General features: G+C 46.5%; 1 protein-coding gene and 1 long non-coding RNA gene across 3 annotated transcripts in view; one reads left to right on the forward strand and one right to left on the reverse strand.

The window, feature by feature from the left end:
• Positions 1-3242: 3242 nt before the first annotated feature.
• LOC140398345 (uncharacterized) lies at positions 3243-7302 on the reverse strand. The gene is made up of 2 exons (XR_011937458.1): positions 6907-7302; positions 3243-3586 (listed from the first exon to the last, which is right to left on the reverse strand). It is a non-coding gene; the product is annotated as an uncharacterized lncRNA (long non-coding RNA).
• Positions 6361-17322, forward strand: part of kcnh6a (potassium voltage-gated channel, subfamily H (eag-related), member 6a) — a 433047-nt gene continuing 422085 nt past the window's right edge. The window contains exon 1 of one of the 2 annotated variants that reach the window (XM_072486929.1): positions 6361-6940. In XM_072486929.1, the coding sequence (XP_072343030.1) occupies positions 6865-6940 (76 nt within the window). In that variant the 5' untranslated portion in view covers positions 6361-6864. The remainder of the gene's footprint in view (positions 6941-17322) is intronic. The other variant, XM_072486930.1, reaches the window with a different exon arrangement.

Raw genomic sequence — 17322 nt, forward strand, 5'->3', positions numbered from 1 at the left:
GGTGTCCGGCGCAGCTGGGTACGTAAGGCTCCTAATCACCCCAAACGTATGCGGCCCGCAGGCGGTGAGCAATATGACCACCTGGCGCTCGTTTTCAGTGATATTGTTTGCCCGGAAATAGTAACGCATCCGTTGTGTGTACTGGTTCCAGCTTTCCAGCGCAGCATCAAAAACATCCAAACGTCCGTACAGAGACATGGTATAATAGAAAACAACTTCCAACCTGTATCCAACAAAAATCCAGGGAGGTGGCTTCAGCAGTGTAGACAGCTATTCACTTTTACCTTCGTCGCCAGTTTTGTAAGGGCCCCGAAGAATCCAGCACGAGTTTTAAGGATACAAAATAATAACGTTTATTTACTATAACAATATATACATAACAGTAGCAGTAACTTCCCTTGCTACCTTCTCCTTCCTCCTGGTTCCTGGACTGGCCAGCTTATTTATAGTAGGAGTTTCTCCGCCCCCCTCATTGGGGAAGTTCATACTCCCATAGGATTGTGGGATAGTCATTAGTCCCCAGCCAATCATCAGTAGGCAGGTTATAACACAGATGTAAAGGTGTTACAGTTAAATAAAGGTAACTACAGGGGCATGAGGGAGGAACTGACGAAAATCGACTGGGCGCAGAGCCTAGTGGGAAAGACAGTAGAACAGCAATGGCAGGAGTTTCTGGGAGTAATTGAGGACACAGTACAGAGGTTCATCCCAAAGAAAAGAAAGGTTATCAGAGGGGGGATTAGGCAGCCATGGCTGACAAAGGAAGTTAGGGAATGCATCAAAGCAAAAGAGAAAGCCTATAATGTGGCAAAGAGTAGTGGGAAGTCAGAAGATTGGGAAGGCTACAAAAACAAACAGAGGATAACAAAGAGAGAAATAAGGAAAGAGAGGATCAAATATGAAGGTAGGCTAGCTAGTAACATTAGGAATGATAGTAAAAGTTTATTTAAATACATTAAAAACAAACGGGAGGCAAAAGTTGACATTGGGCCGCTCCAAAATGACGCTGGTAATTTTGTGATGGGAGACAAGGAAATAGCTGAGGAACTAAATAAGTACTTTGCGTCAGTCTTCACAGTAGAAGACATGAGTAATATCCCAACAATTCCGGAGAGTCAGGGGGCAGAGTTGAATATGGTAGCCATCACAAAGGAGAAAGTGCGAGAGAAAATAAAAGGTCTAAAAATTGATAAATCTCCGGGCCCAGATGGGCTACATCCTAGAGTTCTAAAGGAGATAGCTGAAGAAATAGTGGAGGCGTTAGTTATGATCTTTCAAAAGTTACTGGAGTCAGGGAAAGTCCCAGAGGATTGGAAAATCGCTGTTGTAACCCCCCTGTTCAAGAAGGGAACAAGGAAAAAGATGGAAAATTATAGGCCAATTAGCCTAACCTCGGTTGTTGGCAAGATTCTAGAATCCATTGTTAAGGATGAGATTTCTAAATTCTTGGAAGTGCAGGGTCGGATTAGGACAAGTCAGCATGGATTTAGTAAGGGGAGGTCGTGCCTGACAAACCTGTTAGAGTTCTTTGAAGAGATAACAAATAGGTTAGACCAAGGAGAGCCAATGGATGTTATCTATCTTGACTTCCAAAAGGCCTTTGATAAGGTGCCTCACGGGAGACTGCTGAGTAAAATAAGGGCCCATGGTATTCGAGGCAAGGTACTAACATGGATTGACGATTGGCTGTCAGGCAGAAGGCAGAGAGTTGGGATAAAAGGTTCTTTTTCGGAATGGCAACCGGTGACGAGTGGTGTCCCGCAGGGTTCAGTGTTGGGGCCACAGCTGTTCTCCTTATATATTAACGATCTAGATGACGGGACTGGGGGCATTCTGGCTAAGTTTGCCGATGATACAAAGATAGGTGGAGGGGCAGGTAGTATGGAGGAGGTGGGGAGGCTGCAGAAAGATTTAGACAGTTTAGGAGAGTGGTCCAAGAAATGGCTGATGAAATTCAACGTGGGCAAGTGCGAGGTCTTGCACTTTGGAAAAAGAATGGAGGCATGGACTATTTTCTAAACGGTGACAAAATTCATAATGCTGAAGTGCAAAGGGACTTGGGAGTCCTAGTCCAGGATTCTCTAAAGGTAAACTTGCAGGTTGAGTCCGTAATTAAGAAAGCAAATGCAATGTTGTCATTCATCTCAAGAGGCTTGGAATATAAAAGCAGGGATGTACTTCTGAAGCTTTATAAAGCATTAGTTAGGCCCCATTTAGAATACTGTGAGCAATTTTGGGCCCCACACCTCAGGAAGGACATACTGGCACTGGAGCGGGTCCAGCGGAGATTCACACGGATGATCCCAGGAATGGTAGGCCTAACATACGATGAACGTCTGAGAATCCTGGGATTATATTCATTGGAGTTTAGGGGGTTGAGGGGAGATCTAATAGAAACGTACAAGATAATGAATGGCTTAGATAGGGTGGATGTAGGGAAGTTGTTTCCATTAGCAGGGGAGACTAGGACCCGGGGGCACAGCCTTCGAATAAAAGGGAGTCACTTTAGAACAGAGATGAGGAGAAATTTCTTCAGCCAGAGAGTGGTGGGTCTGTGGAATTCATTGCCACAGGGGGCGGTGGAGGCCGGGACGTTGAGTGTCTTTAAGACAGAAGTTGATAAATTCTTGATTTCTCAAGGAATTAAGGGCTATGTAGAGAGAGTGGGTAAATGGAGTTGAAATCAGCCATGATTGAATGGTGGAGTGGACTCGATGGGCCGAATGGCCTTACTTCCACTCCTATGTCTTATGGTCTTAAGGTTGGTGAAGAAGCCATACTGAATGCCTGCCTTCATCAGCCAGGGCATAGAATATAAGCCATGATGTGGAGATGCCGGCGTTGGACTGGGGTGAGCACAGTACGAAGTCTTACAACACCAGGTTAAAGTCCAACAGGTTTGTTTCGATGTCACTAGCTTTCGGAGCACTGCTCCTTCCTCAGGTTTCCTCTGATTCACCTGAGGAAGGAGCAGCGCTCCGAAAGCTAGTGACATCGAAACAAACCTGTTGGACTTTAACCTGGTGTTGTAAGACTTCGTACATAGAATATAAGAGCAGAAAGATCTTGGTACAACTTTATAAAATATTGGTTAGGCCAGTGTTATGACCCCCTGGGCTAGCACGCAGTCAATTTCAGCCCCACTTGACCTGGAGTTGCCACGCAATTGAATTAACCAATAATTCTTAGAAAAATACCCTTGGTCTTTCGGCCCTTGGCACCCAATAATGACAGTCACCAAGTTTGTAAATTTAAGCATAATTACTTTTTATTTATAACAAGAACTATAATGAAATATGCAGCAAATGTAACCAGCTGAATATTAGCTAATTCCTAATCTCCCACTTTAACTTCACCCCATCCTCTACACACAAACACATACACACAAACACAGAGGGGAGGAGAGGGTTGAAAATAATAAGTAAAAGGAAATACAGTCTATGTTTCAGATGGTTGTCTTTAAGCAGCTCTTCCTTCAAAGTAAGCTTTCAGATCCAGTCTCTGTTTTCAGCCTGTAGTGGTTTCACTGTAGAATCATTCATTCAGGTTCTCTGTAGGTTCAGGAATACATCAACTCACCAACTTTCTGGAGAGAGACAGAGAGAGAAGAAGAGCAGGTGAGTGACCAAGATTCAAACTCTGTTTTCTTTGGTCTCGAGAAATCATTCCACTCAGGCAGGATCCAATGACCACCTGTTACCTGGCAGAATACGGTCTTTTGGCTAATTCATTGGCCACCAGCTAACCAATTGAACCGAGCCCCACCCCATCTCACAGGTGCCGAAAAGTCTGGGTTTTTCTGTCCAAAGCTAGCAGAGTGTTCTCTGTTGCAGCTTTTTGAATTCTTCATTCTCTCTGCTTCTTGACTTAAAGATCCATATCCATTAAGCAGCCATGGATCAAAAATGATAATGACAAAAATAGAGAGAGGGGAAATAAGGGAATCAGCGGAAGGACTCTTATAACAGTTGGAATATTGTGTGCAATTCTGGTCGCCATACCATCGGATGGACGTACATGCACCAGAGGGGATGCAGAGGAGATTCACCAGGATGTCACCTGGGATGGAAAGTTTCAGCTATGAGGAGAGAATGGATAGGATGGATTTGTTTTCCGTGGGGCAGAGGGGGGGATCTGACAGAGGTATACAAAATCATGAGAGGCATAGATAAGGTAAATCGTAAGAATCTTTTCCCACAGAGGTGTCTAAGACCAGAGGATATAGGTTTAAGTTGGTGAGTGAATGGTTTAAAGGGGACATGAGAAAGCATTTTTTCACCCAAAGAGTGATGGAAATATAGAACGCGCTGCCTGAGAGGGTGGTGGAGGCAGGTACTCTTGCAACATTTAAAAATGTAAGAACACTAAAATCGGCAAATGGGATCAGTATAGATTGTTATTTGATGGTCACAATAGACATGGTGGGCCGAAGGGCCTGTTTCTGCGCTGTATGATTCTATGACTCTGTGACAGCAGACATATGGGAACGCCTTCTCCTCCAAGCTACTCAATATCCTAACTTGGAAATATATCGCTGTTCCTTCACTGTCATTGGGTCAAAATCCTGGAACTCCCTCCCTAACAGTACTTTGGGTGTACCTACACCATGGGGACTGCAGCAGTGCAAGAAGACAGCTTACCATCGCCTTCTCAAGGGCAATTAGGGATGGGCAATGAATGCTGGCCTAGTCAGCAAAGCCCACATCCCACAAATGAGTAAAGAAATGTTCAGTCAATGTTAAATATGAAAAAGCAACAGCAAACCTGTGCACAGCGAGCTTCCAAAAGCTGCAATACAGTCTTTGTCATATTGATTGAGAGATGAATATTGACCAGGACACCAGGGAGAACTCCAATGCTCGTTTTCATATTGCACCATTGGATTTCTTACATACACCTGAGAGGCTTTCACATCTCAAAGACAGCACTTACAATAGCGTTCTCTCAGTACTGCCCTTACATACCAGCTCAGGTTTTTAAACTCAACTCCCTGGAGTAAGACTTGTACCCACGACCTTCTGACTCAGAGGTCAGAACACTGTGAACTGAGTCACAGCTGACACACTATGATCACCTTTTTTTCAAGAGGAGCTGTGACAGGGATAGAAATTGAAGTAATAGTGTTCAGCCACTGAGTTTCAGGAAGGATGGACACAAACATGTGGATAAGACAATGCATTGAGGACTTTGGAGAGTAAAAGGAGGTTGAAGGTGGGTAAATAATTGACATACAAGGAATAGTCAAGGCTGGAAGTGAGTGATATCAATGTTTTGAAACAATGGAAGATGGTACCCAAGGAAAAGAACCATTTAAAATGTCAGCTAACTTGGTGACCATTCATGGGAAATTGGGTGGTAATCAGTTTAATTAAATCAATGGAAAGGGAGGTAGGATTAATGAATAAGATGAGCAGGCCTGCCCAGAAGTGTTTGATGGGGACAGTGTAGAGGGAGCTTTACTCTGTATCTAACCCCATGCTGTGCCTATCCTGGGAGTCATGGTGTGGAGATGCCAGCGTTGGGCTGGGGTAGGCACAGTAAGAAGTCTTACAACACCAGGTTAAAGTCCAACAAGTTTATCTGGAATCACTAGCTTTCGGAGCGTAGCTCCTTCATCAGGACCTGGGAGTGTTTGATAGGGAAAAGTAGGGGGAGATTCATTTTGTATAAAACCCCATGCTGGACCTGTCCTGGGAGTGTTTGATGGAGACAGTGTAGAGGGTGCTTTACTCTGTATCTAAACCTGTGTTGTACCTGTCCTAGAAGTGTTTGATACAGCCTTACTCTGTATCTAACCCCGTGCTGTACCTTTCCTGGGAATGTTTGATGGGGACAGTGTAGGGGGAGCATTACTCTTTATCTAACCCCGTGGTGTACCTGACCAGGGAGTGTTTATAGCTGACACTGGATGGTAGAGTTGGAAAGTGTTTAATTTCAGAGCACTATCCCTCACTCATGAGCTCAAATTTCACTGGAATTGCTTATTTTTAAACATATGGAAGTTTAGACACATTCCTCCCTTCCCCTCTAAAGCTGTGGTATTTTGAACGGAGCCCGTTGGAAGAATTAAAGGGGAACTGTCTTCATGAAGAGTGTTGACAGATGTACGTTTTGTTCAGGACTCGCGCCCTGTGGAATTCCATGATAAAAATGTGATACCCATTTAAAAATAGCTTACACATTTGCAAACACACAAAAACCAGACAGGACTGTTCCACTTTAAACTGACTCTGATGTGACCTTGGTTTGACTCCCCCTCCCCGCCCCATCCCACCCCCCTCTCCCTCCCTCCAACCTTCTATGGAGAAGATCATCTGTTCAGAATTTAGAGTGACTTTTACAAGTAATCCACTTGCAGAACCTCCCCTGGAGCTGATGAATTGCATCCTTGAGGAGAAATTGGAATAAACAGAAGCTGAACTGCACTGATGATTAATTGTTGTACAACCCTAAATATGGGCTGTACTTCGCATATCGCTGATTCTGGCTGTTGCTTCACGCTGCTCTGTGAGCGCAGAGGAAACATTTAATTTATGTATTTATTCCAATTTTTTTTTTTGCCTGGAGAGTGTCTTTGTGTCTTTAAAAAGCAAAGAGATTCCTTCGCCTATTGGCTTTGCCCCCTCCCCTCTCCCTCTCTGGAGTGAGGGGTTTCATCGTGTTGTAGAATTTTGGGAGGTGATATAGTTGGAGGGATGATCGAGCTTGGATTTCCCTGGAGCCCGGTGTCTTGGTAACAGTGAGCTGGCTGCTGGAGGGCGGGCTTCCTCGGCGCTCAACACAGAACAGGATGGGGCATGGAGCAGGAGACAAGGTGCCTGGTGTGAGGAGGAACTAGCAGCTCATCGAAGACTTGGCGACAAGATGCCGGTTCGCAGGGGCCACGTCGCGCCTCAGAACACCTACCTGGACACCATCATCCGCAAGTTCGAGGTGCAGCGTAAGTAGCGATGTCTCTCTTTCTCTAGAAGAGTGAGCTGTCGCCGGGAGGCGATCGGGGTGAGGAGGGGGGGACAATAACAATGAACAAGTGTGCAATATCCCAGATGGACGAGGGGGGACCTGTGGGTGCAGCAGGGTCCCCTGTGGATCCCTGGCTATCGCCCAGAAGCTCCATGTGGAGACGGGATTCAGTTAATGGAAACTGACAGTGAAACTAACGCCAGTGCGGTTCCTGCAGGCGTACTCACATTCACACACACACCACACATATATATGTATATACTCACTCACACATTCAGATAAACATACAGATGTACTCACTGCATACACACAGACACACACATCATACATATACTCACACACATACATATATAGGAACACACAAACTCTCACTTACACACTCGTACACACATAATCACCCAGCCTATTGTTCTGCTGTTTTCATGGGGGAATCTTCCCCCGCCCCCAAATCAGGGACAGTAAGAATGCTGGCAATCAGGAACTGGTCAGGGAATTTCACAGCAAAATGTATTAAGTTATTATAGGAATGAACAGTATGTTTTGCAGTGTGTTGCTATTCAGCATTTTAACAGCAAGGGCGAAGTACTCTTCTGTGACCCTCCCCCGGTTGCAGGCAGGAGTGCATCGCTAATGCTGTTTAGATTATCAAAGAAAAAAATGAATTTAAACAGCTGCTTTGTGACTTCAGTTCATCTCAATGCTAATGAAGTAGTTTTGAAGTGTAGTCACTGTGAGAATGTAGCAATGTGATTATGACTGATAATTAGTTTTAGTGACGAGGGATAAATATTGGCCAGTGCCCCAGGGACCAGCAGATAATACTGTCATGGGACCTTGTGCATGCACAGGGGCAGCATGGTAGCAGTGGTTAGCATAGTTGCTTCACAGCTCCAGGGTCCCAGGTTCGATTCCCGGCTTGGGTCACTGTCTGTGCGGAGTCTGCACGTTCTCCCCGTGCCTGTGTGGGTTTCCTCCGGGTGCTCCGGTTTCCTCCCACAGTCCAAAGATGTGCGGGTTAGGTGGATTGGCCATGCTAAATTGACCTTCGGCCCAAAAAGGTTAAGTGGGGTTACAGTGGAGGCGTGGTCTTGAGTAGGGTTCTCTTTCCAAGGGCCGGTGCATACTGGATGGGCTGAATGGCTTCCTTCAGCACTGTAAATTCTATGATTCTATGCACAAGATCTCACATTAAACATCATGTAAAAGACAGCACCTCCAACAAAGTAGCATTCTGCTAAAATTCACCCTGGATTGTGGATTTAGGTTTCTCAGGTGGGACTTGAACTCATGACCTTCAGGCTCAGAAACAAGAATGCTATCACTGTGCCACACCTGAGACCATGCTGTTTTAGCCCATTGCCTAAGTCTGCACTGTGGAGATAGTTTGAGCTTTCTGTTAGGAAGGTTCCAATGTACCCAATTATTTAGGACACTAACGACAGGTTCCATTGAATGAAATGTCCTCCCTTTATTTTTTTCTGACTCTTGAGCTGAGAGACATGGCCAGTGCGCACTGGAGGACCTCCTCCTACAGGGGGCAGGAGCTGCAGAATAGTCAGGCACATCCATTTCCGATGATGGAGGAAGAGTAGCATCTGCCTGAAATCTCACCCAGTTTGTCCCAAACTGATACACTGTGGGATGTAGTTCTCGGAGCTCCCTTTACAGTATTGTCCAAAGTGCCAATCAGCACCTGGGAGGCCAGACAGTTGGTGACAATTTGACTCTGGGTGGGGGGGCATTATACCTGGATCACACACCCTGATTGCACATGTAGTGAGGGTCATGGAACAAGAGTCAGCACCGCAAATTCTACTTGGTATTTTCCTCTGACCCTTACACCCTCCACCCCATGCACAGAGGGGTAAAGCTAATTTTAATACCTCAGATTAAACCAGTACAAAGTGGGCATGGATTATGGGCCCTCCCAGGTTCGTAGAATCCCAGTGTTCCCAGAAGAACAGGGAGTGAGGGGATTTACGAGATTTTAAACATGAACACTCCTTTTACAATATCAATGGAATTAAATTTAATATTTAATGTTGACTTCAAACTTGGCTGTTATTTAATGTGTTAATCAAAAGAGGCTCTGGGGTGAATTGCACTTAATAATATTTTCTAGAACAAATATTTAATCACCTCAAATGGCACGCTCCAACAGACATTTATACACCAATACTGTACTGTGTTAGACAGTGACAGACCTGTCCCCACCAGCACTGTCCCCTAGTGTTGGATGGTGACAGATCTGGCCCTAAAGGACGATCCTTTAAAACAGAGATGAGGAGGAATTTCTTCAGCCAGAGGGTGGTGAATCTGTGGAACTCTTTGCCGCAGAAGGCTGTGGAGGCCAAATCACTGAGTGTCTTTAAGACATAGATAGATAGGTTCTTGATTAATAAGGGGATCAGGGGTTATGGGGAGAAGGCAAGAGAATGGGGATGAGAAAAATATCAGCCATGATTGAATGGTGGAGCAGACTCGATGGGCCGAACAGCCTTATTCTGCTCCTATATCTATGGTCTTATGGTCCGCACCAGCACTATACCCCAGTGTTAGACAGTGACAGACCTGTCCCCACCAGCACTGTACCCCAGTGTTAGACAGTGACGGGCCTGTCCCCACCAGCACTGTACCCCAGTGTTAGACAGTGATGGACCTGACCCCACCAGTACTGTGCCCCATTGTTAGACGGTGATAGACCTGACCCCACCAGTACTGTGCCCCAGTCTTAGACAGTGACAGACCTGTCCCCTCCAGTACTGTACCCCAGTGATATACAGTGACAGACCTGTCTCCACCAGTACTGTGCCCCAGTGATATACAGTGACAGACCTGTCTCCACCAGTGCTGTACCCCAACAAAGAACAAAGAACAAAGAAGTGTACAGCACAGGAACAGGCCCTTCGGCCCTCCAAGCCCGTGCCGACCATGCTGCCCGACTAAACTACAATCTTCTACACTTCCTGGGTCCATATCCTTCTATTCCCATCCTATTCATATATTTGTCAAGATGCCCCTTAAATGTCCCTATCGTCCCTGCTTCCACCACCTCCTCCGGTAGCGAGTTCCAGGCACCCACTACCCTCTGCGTAAAAAACTTGCCTCGTACATCTACTCTAAACCTTGCCCCTCTCACCTTAAACCTATGCCCCCTAGTAATTGACCCCTCTACCCTGGGGAAAAGCCTCTGACTATCCACTCTGTCTATGCCCCTCATAATTTTGTATACCTCTATCAGGTCTCCCCTCAACCTCCTTCGTTCCAGTGAGAACAAACCGAGTTTATTCAATCGCTCCTCATAGCTAATGCCCTCCATACCAGGCAACATTCTGGTAAATCTCTTCTGCACCCTCTCTAAAGCCTCCACATCCTTCTGGTAGTGTGGCGACCAGAATTGAACACTATACTCCAAGTGTGGCCTAACTAAGGTTCTATACAGCTGCAACATGACTTGCCAAGTTTCATAAAGTGACAGACCTGACCGCACCAGTACGGCACCCCAGTGTGATAGAGCGACATACATGCCCGCAACAGTACTGTACCCCAGTGTTATACAGTGACAGACCTGTCTCCACCAGTATTGCACCTCAGTGTTATGCAGTAAAATCTGTCCTCACCAGAACTGCACCCCAGTGTTAGACAGTGACAGACTCGTCCCCTCTAGTACTGTACCCCAGTGTTAGACAGTGACAAACCCGTCTCCACCAGAACAGTTCCCCAGTGTTATACAGTGAAACCTGTCCCCACCAGTACTGTACCCCAATGTTATACAGTGACAGACGCATCCCCACCAGAACTGTACCCAGTGTTATACAGTGACAGACCTATCTCCACCAGTTCTGGGGGCGGTGGGACCATTACAAATCGGACGGTCTACACCTGGGCAGGGCTGGAACCAATGTCCTAGGGGGTGCTTTTGCTAAAACTGTTGGGGAGGTTTTAAACTAATGTGGCAGGGGGATGGGAACCAGATTAGGAAGTTAGAGGTCAGTAAAGAGGCAGCAACTAATGCAAGTAAGGTACTCGATAATAAACTCAATGTGACTAAGGGGAAGAGTAGACAGATTATCATAGAATTTACAGTGCAGAAGGAGGCCACTCGGCCCATCGAGTCTGCACCGGCTCTTGAGCACCCTACCCAAGGTCAACACCTCCACCCTATCCCCATAACCCAGTAACCCCACCCAAGACTAAGGGCAATTTTGGACACTAAGGGCAATTTATCATGGCCAATCCACCTAACCTGCACATCTTTGGACTGTGGGAGGAAACCGGAGCACCCGGAGGAAACCCACACACACACGGGGAGGATGTGCAGACTCCGCACAGACAGTGACCCAAGCCGGGAATCGAACCTGGGACCCTGGAGCTGTGAAGCAATTGTGCTATCCACAATGCTACCGTGCTGCCCTAAATTGCATTACCTCCAGATTAAAATCTATCTGCCATCTCTCCGCCCAAGTCTCCAAACGATCTAAATCCTGCTGTATCTTCTGACAACAATAATAATAATCGCTTATTGTCACAAGTAGGCTTTAATGAAGTTCCTGTGAAAAGCCCCTAGTCGCCACATTCCGGCACCTGTTCGGGGAGGCCGGTACGGGAATTGAACCCAGGGAAGAGATGATGAACGCAAAGGGACAGGTGGTCTGAGTTGCATGTTTTAATGCGAGAAGTGTAGCAGGTAAGGCAGATGAACTTAGGGCTTGGATTGGTACCTGGGAATATGATGTTATTGGTATTACTGAGACTTGGTTGAGGGAAGGGCAAGACTGGCAACTAAATATCCCAGGGTATAAATGCTTCAGGAGGGATAGAGAGGGAGGTAAAAGGGATGGAGGAGTTGCATTCCTGGTCAGAGATGATATCACAGCTGTGATTAAGGAGGGCACGATGGAGGATTCGAGCACGGAGGCACTATGGGTAGAGCTAAGAAATAGGAAGGGTGCAGTAACATTGTTAGGACTTTACTACAGGCCTCCCAAAAGCGAGCGTGAAGTAGAGGTACAAATATGTAGACAGATTATAGAAATTTGTAGGAGCAATAGGGTGGTCGTGATGGAAGATTTTAACTTCCCCAACATTGAATGGGACTCATGTAGTGTTGGAGGCGCAGATGGAGCAGAATTTGTAAGGAGCATCCGGGAGAGTTTTTTAGAGCAGTATGTAAATAGTCCAACTCGGGAAGGGGCCATACCGGACCTGGTATTGGGGAATGATCCCGGCCAGGTGGTTGAAGTTTCAGTTGGTGATTACTTTGGGAATAGCGATCACAATTCCGTAAGTTTTAGAATACTCATGGACAAAGACGAGAGTGGTCCTAAAGGAAGAGTGCTAAATTGGGGAAAGGCAAAGTTTAACAAAATTCGGCAGGAGCTAGGGAATGTGGATTGGGAGCAGCTGTTTAAGGGTAACCACATTTGAAATGTGGGAGTCTTTTAAGGAAAGGTTGATTAGAGTGCAGGACAGACATGTCCATGTGACAATGAAGGATAGAAATGGCAAGATTAGGGAACCATGGATGACGGGTGGAATTGTGAGACTAGCTAAGATGAAAAAGGAAGTATACATAAGATCTAGGCGACTTAAAACTGATGAAGCTTTGGAGGAATATAGGGAAAATAGGACAAATCTCAGACGCGCAATAAAGAGGGCTAAAAGGGGTCATGAAATATCTTTGGCTCCCAGGGTTAAGGAAAATCCCAAAGCTTTTTATTCGTATATAAGGAGCAAAAGGGTAACGAGAGAAAGGATTGGCACACTCAAAGACAAAAGAGGCAATTTATGCGTGGAGTCAGAGGAAATGGGTGAGATTCTTAATGAGTACTTTGCATCGGTATTCACCAAGGAGAGGGACATGACAGATGTTGAGGCTAGGGATGGATGTTTAAATACTCTAGGTCAAGTTGGCATAAGGAAGGGGGAAGTTTTGGGTATTCTAAAAGGCATTAAGATGGACAAGTCCCCAGGTCCGGATGGGATCTATCCCAGGTTACTGAGGGAAGCGAGGGACGAAATAGTTGGGGCCTTAACAGATATCTTTGCAGCATCCTTGAGCACGGATGAGGTCCCGGAGGACTGGAGAATTGCTAATGTTGTCCCTTCGTTTAAGAAGGGTAGCAGGGATAATCCAGGGAATTATAGACCTGTGAGCTTGATGTCAGTGGTAGGCAAACTGTTGGAGAAGACACTGAGGGATAGGATCTATTCACATTTGGAAGAAAATAGACTTCTCAGTGATAGGCAGCATGGTTTTGTGCAGGGAAGGTCATGTCTTACAAACCTAATAGAATTCTTTGAGGAAGTGACAACGTTAATTGATGAAGGAAGGGCTGTAGATATCAAAATACATGACTTCAGTAAGGCGTTTGATGAAGTTAAGGAAAATCCCAAAGCCTTTTATTCATATATAAGGAGCAAAAGGGTGACGAGAGAAAGGATTGGCGCACTGAAAGACAAAAGAGGCAATTTATGCGTGGAGTCAGAGGAAATGGGTGAGATTCTTAATGAGTTCCCATGGCAGGTTGATGGAAAAAGTGAAGTCGTATGGGGTTCAGGGTGTACTAGCTAGATGGATAAAGAACTGGCTGGGCAACAGGAGGCAGAGAGTAGTGGTGGAAGGGAGTGCCTCAAAATGAAGACAGGTGACTAGTGGTGTTCCACAGGGATCCGTGCTCGGACCACTGTTGTTTGTGATATACATAAATGATCTGGACGAAGGTTTCGGTGGTCTGATTAGCAAGTTTGCAGATGATACTAAAATTGGTGGAGTTGCAGATAGCGAGGAGAACTGTCAGAGAATACAGCAAAATATAAATAGACTGGAGAGTTGGGCAGAGAAATGGCAGATGGAGTTCAATCCAGGCAAATGCGAGGGGATGCATTTTGGAAGATCTAATGCAAGATACGGTCAATGGAAGAGTCCTGGGGAAAATTGATGTACAGAGAGATCTGGGAGTTCAGGTCCATTGTACCCTGAAGGTGGCAACGCATGTCAATAGAGTGGTCAAGAAGGCATACAGCATGCTTGCCTTCATCGGACGGGGTATTGAGTACAAGAGTTGCCAGGTCATGTTACAGTTGTATAGGACTTTGGTTAGGCCACATTTGGAATACTGCGTTCAGTTCTGGTCACCACATTACCAGAAGGATGTGGATGCTTTAGAGAGGGTGCAGAGGAGGTTCACCAGGATGTTGCCTGGTATTGAATGTGCTAGCTATGAAGAAAGGTTGAGTAGATCAGGATTGTTTTTGTTGGAAAGACGGAGGTTGAGGGGGGACCTGATTGAGGTCTACAAAATTATAAGAGGCATGGACAGGGTGGATAGCAACAAGCTTTTTCCAAGAGTGGGGGTGTCAATTACAAGGGGTCACGATTTCAAGGTGAGAGGGGGAACGTTTAAGGGAGATGTGCGTGGAAAGTTTTTTACGCAGAGGGTGGTGGGTGCCTGGAACGCTTTGCCAGCGGAGGTGGTAGAGGCGGGCACGATAGCATCATTCAAGATGCATCTGGACAGATATATGAACGGGCGGGGAACAGAGGGAAGTAGATCCTTGGAAAATAGGCGCCAGGTTTAGATAAAGGATCTGAATCGGCACAGGCTGGGAGGGCCGAAAGGCCTGTTCCTGTGCTGTAATTTTCTTTGTTCTTTGTTCTAAGTCCTGTATCCCAGTTTTATACAGTAACAGACATGTCTTGGCCAGTACTGTGCCTTAGTATTAGAGTGACATACATGTTCCCAACAGTAGTGTACCCAAGTGTTATACAGTGACAGACCTGTCCAGAGCGACATACATGTCCCTAAGAGTACTGTACCCCAGTGTTATACAGTGACGCACCTGTCACCTCTATTACTGTATCCCAGTGTTATAGAATGACAGACCTGTCCACATCAGAACTGTACCCAGTGTAATAGAGCGACAAACCTGCCCCTTCCATTACTGTAACCCAGTGTTAGATAGTGACTGTTCTTCAGTGTTTTCCAGTGAGAGACCAGTCCCCGCCAGTACTGTACCCCAGTGCAATAGAGTGACAGACCTCTCCCCTCCATTCCTGTACCCCAGTGTTATACAGTGACAGACCTGTCCCCACCAGTACTGTACCACAGAGTTACACAGTAACATACATGTCCCCACCAGTACTGCACCCCAGTGTTGGGCAGTGACAGACTTGTTCCCACCCGTACTGTACCCCAGTGTTAGACAGTGACAGACCCCTCCCCTCCAGAACTTACTCCTGTGTTATAAAATGATGCACCTGTCCCCACCAGTACTGTACCCCAGTCATAGAATTTACAGTGCAGAAGGAGACCATTCGGCCCATTGAGTCTGCACCGGCTCTTGGAAAGAGCACCCCACCCAAGGCCAACACCTCCACCCTAAACCCATAACCCAGTAACCCCACCCAACACTAAGGGCACTTTTGGACACTAAGGGCACTTTATCATGGCCAATCCACCTAACCCACACATCTTTGGACTGTGGGAGAAAACCGGAGCACCCAGAGGAAACCCACGCACACACGGGAAGGATGTGCAGACTCCGCACAGACAGTGACCCAAGCCGGAATGGAACCTGGGACCCTGGAGCTGTGAAGCAATTGTGCTATCCACAATGCTACCGTGCTGCCCAGTGTTAGACAGTGATAGACCTGTCCCCACCAGTACTGTACCCCAGTGTTGGACAGTAACAGATAGAATCATAGAAAGGTTACAGCACAGAAGGAGGCCATTTGGCCCATCTAGTCATTGCCAGGTCAAGGACACCCAGGTGCCCTTTCTGCATCCATCCATAGCCCTGTAGCTTACAGCACTTAAGCTGCAGGTCTGGGTAATTTTTAAAAGAGTTTAGTGTCTCTGCCTCCACCATCAACTCAGACAGCAAATTTAAGACACCCACTACCCTCTGCGTCAAGAACCTCTTCCCCATGTCCCCTCTACACCTTCTGCCTCTTACCGTTAATCTATGTCTCCTGTATCCCTTAGACTTCTTTGTTCCAAGGAAATAACCCCAATGTCTCCTTATAGCTACACTTAGCCATCCCTGGCAACATTCTTGTAAACTTCCTCTGCACTCTCTCCAGAGCAGTTACATCCTCCCTGTGTAATGTGGTGACCAGAGCTGTATGTGTACCCCAGAGTTATGCAGTGACATACATGTCCCCACCAGTACAGTACCCCAGTGCTAGACAACGACAGACCTGTTCCTGTCAGTATTGTTCTTCAGTGTTACACAGTGAGAGACCTATCCCCGCCAGTTCTGTACCCCAGTGCAATAGTGTGACAGACCTCTCCTTTCCATTACTGTACCCCAGTGTTATACAGTGACAGACCTGTCTTCACCAGTGCTGTACCCCAGTGTTATACAGCGACAGATCTGCCTCCACCGGTACTATATCCCAGTTTTGTACAGTGACAGACCCATTCCTACACCAGTTTAATACAGTGACAGACCTGTCCCCACCAGTACTATACATCAGTGGAGTCAAGCTATCTCTGTATACCGTTGAACATGCCACGCAGGACCCGTGCCCGTGTCCCACAGATCCAATAGGTGCTTAGTGTGAACCACACTTGAGGGAAACATGGAGGTGACATGTGGTTATGAGTGTCCATGGGGGGTTTGTGAGGATGTGTGAGGGATGAAGCCTAACAGCTTCTAAAATAACTGGGACAATGTGCCAGAGAGCCGAGGGGAGATGTGGGGGCTTCTAAACAGCCCACTCCGGCACTCACCCACCCGGGGGGCTGTCCACCATCTGCTTACGGGGCAGGTTGGAGCCGATGCCACCGCCACCTCCTCCAGTGAAAAGTGACTCTAACAAGGCTCTTTCAGGTGAGCCTGCCAGGTCAGAAAATTTCCCAATTTATTCCACCCACCACAGTCATGAAAACCTGGCCCTGAGTCTGTGCAGGTGCAGCGTCAGTCACTAGTCGCTGTATGCTGAACAGTCAGCTGTGTCTCAGCCGCTCCCTTTCTGCGTAAGATAGAGAATTGAAAAATCAATCACCTCTGAAGAAAGCTTTGTTTTTGCATTGTTCTGTCTGATTTTTAACACACAAACTTCGGCCTCATCAGACTTGTCACGATAACTCCCTTAAAATTGTCTGCACTCTCAGCCTACCCATCAGCCAGCAGTGTAACACCAGGTCACACAACCCAGGAGATTCTTGGCTCATCCCTCAGTCTGTTTTTGGCTATTTGGCCATGCGTAGGACAGCAGGAATGGCATTTGAATTGGCAGCGATACCTTGAGATAGGGAGAGGAAACTGAGGCACAGAATCTCCTCCTGAACTCTTATCCAAGTAATGTTGACGAATGAGTGTTAATTCAGATGTCGCTCCGTGAGTAAATGC

This window comes from Scyliorhinus torazame, chromosome 21, assembly GCF_047496885.1.
Source record: "Scyliorhinus torazame isolate Kashiwa2021f chromosome 21, sScyTor2.1, whole genome shotgun sequence".
Classification (NCBI taxonomy): Eukaryota; Metazoa; Chordata; class Chondrichthyes; order Carcharhiniformes; family Scyliorhinidae; genus Scyliorhinus; species Scyliorhinus torazame.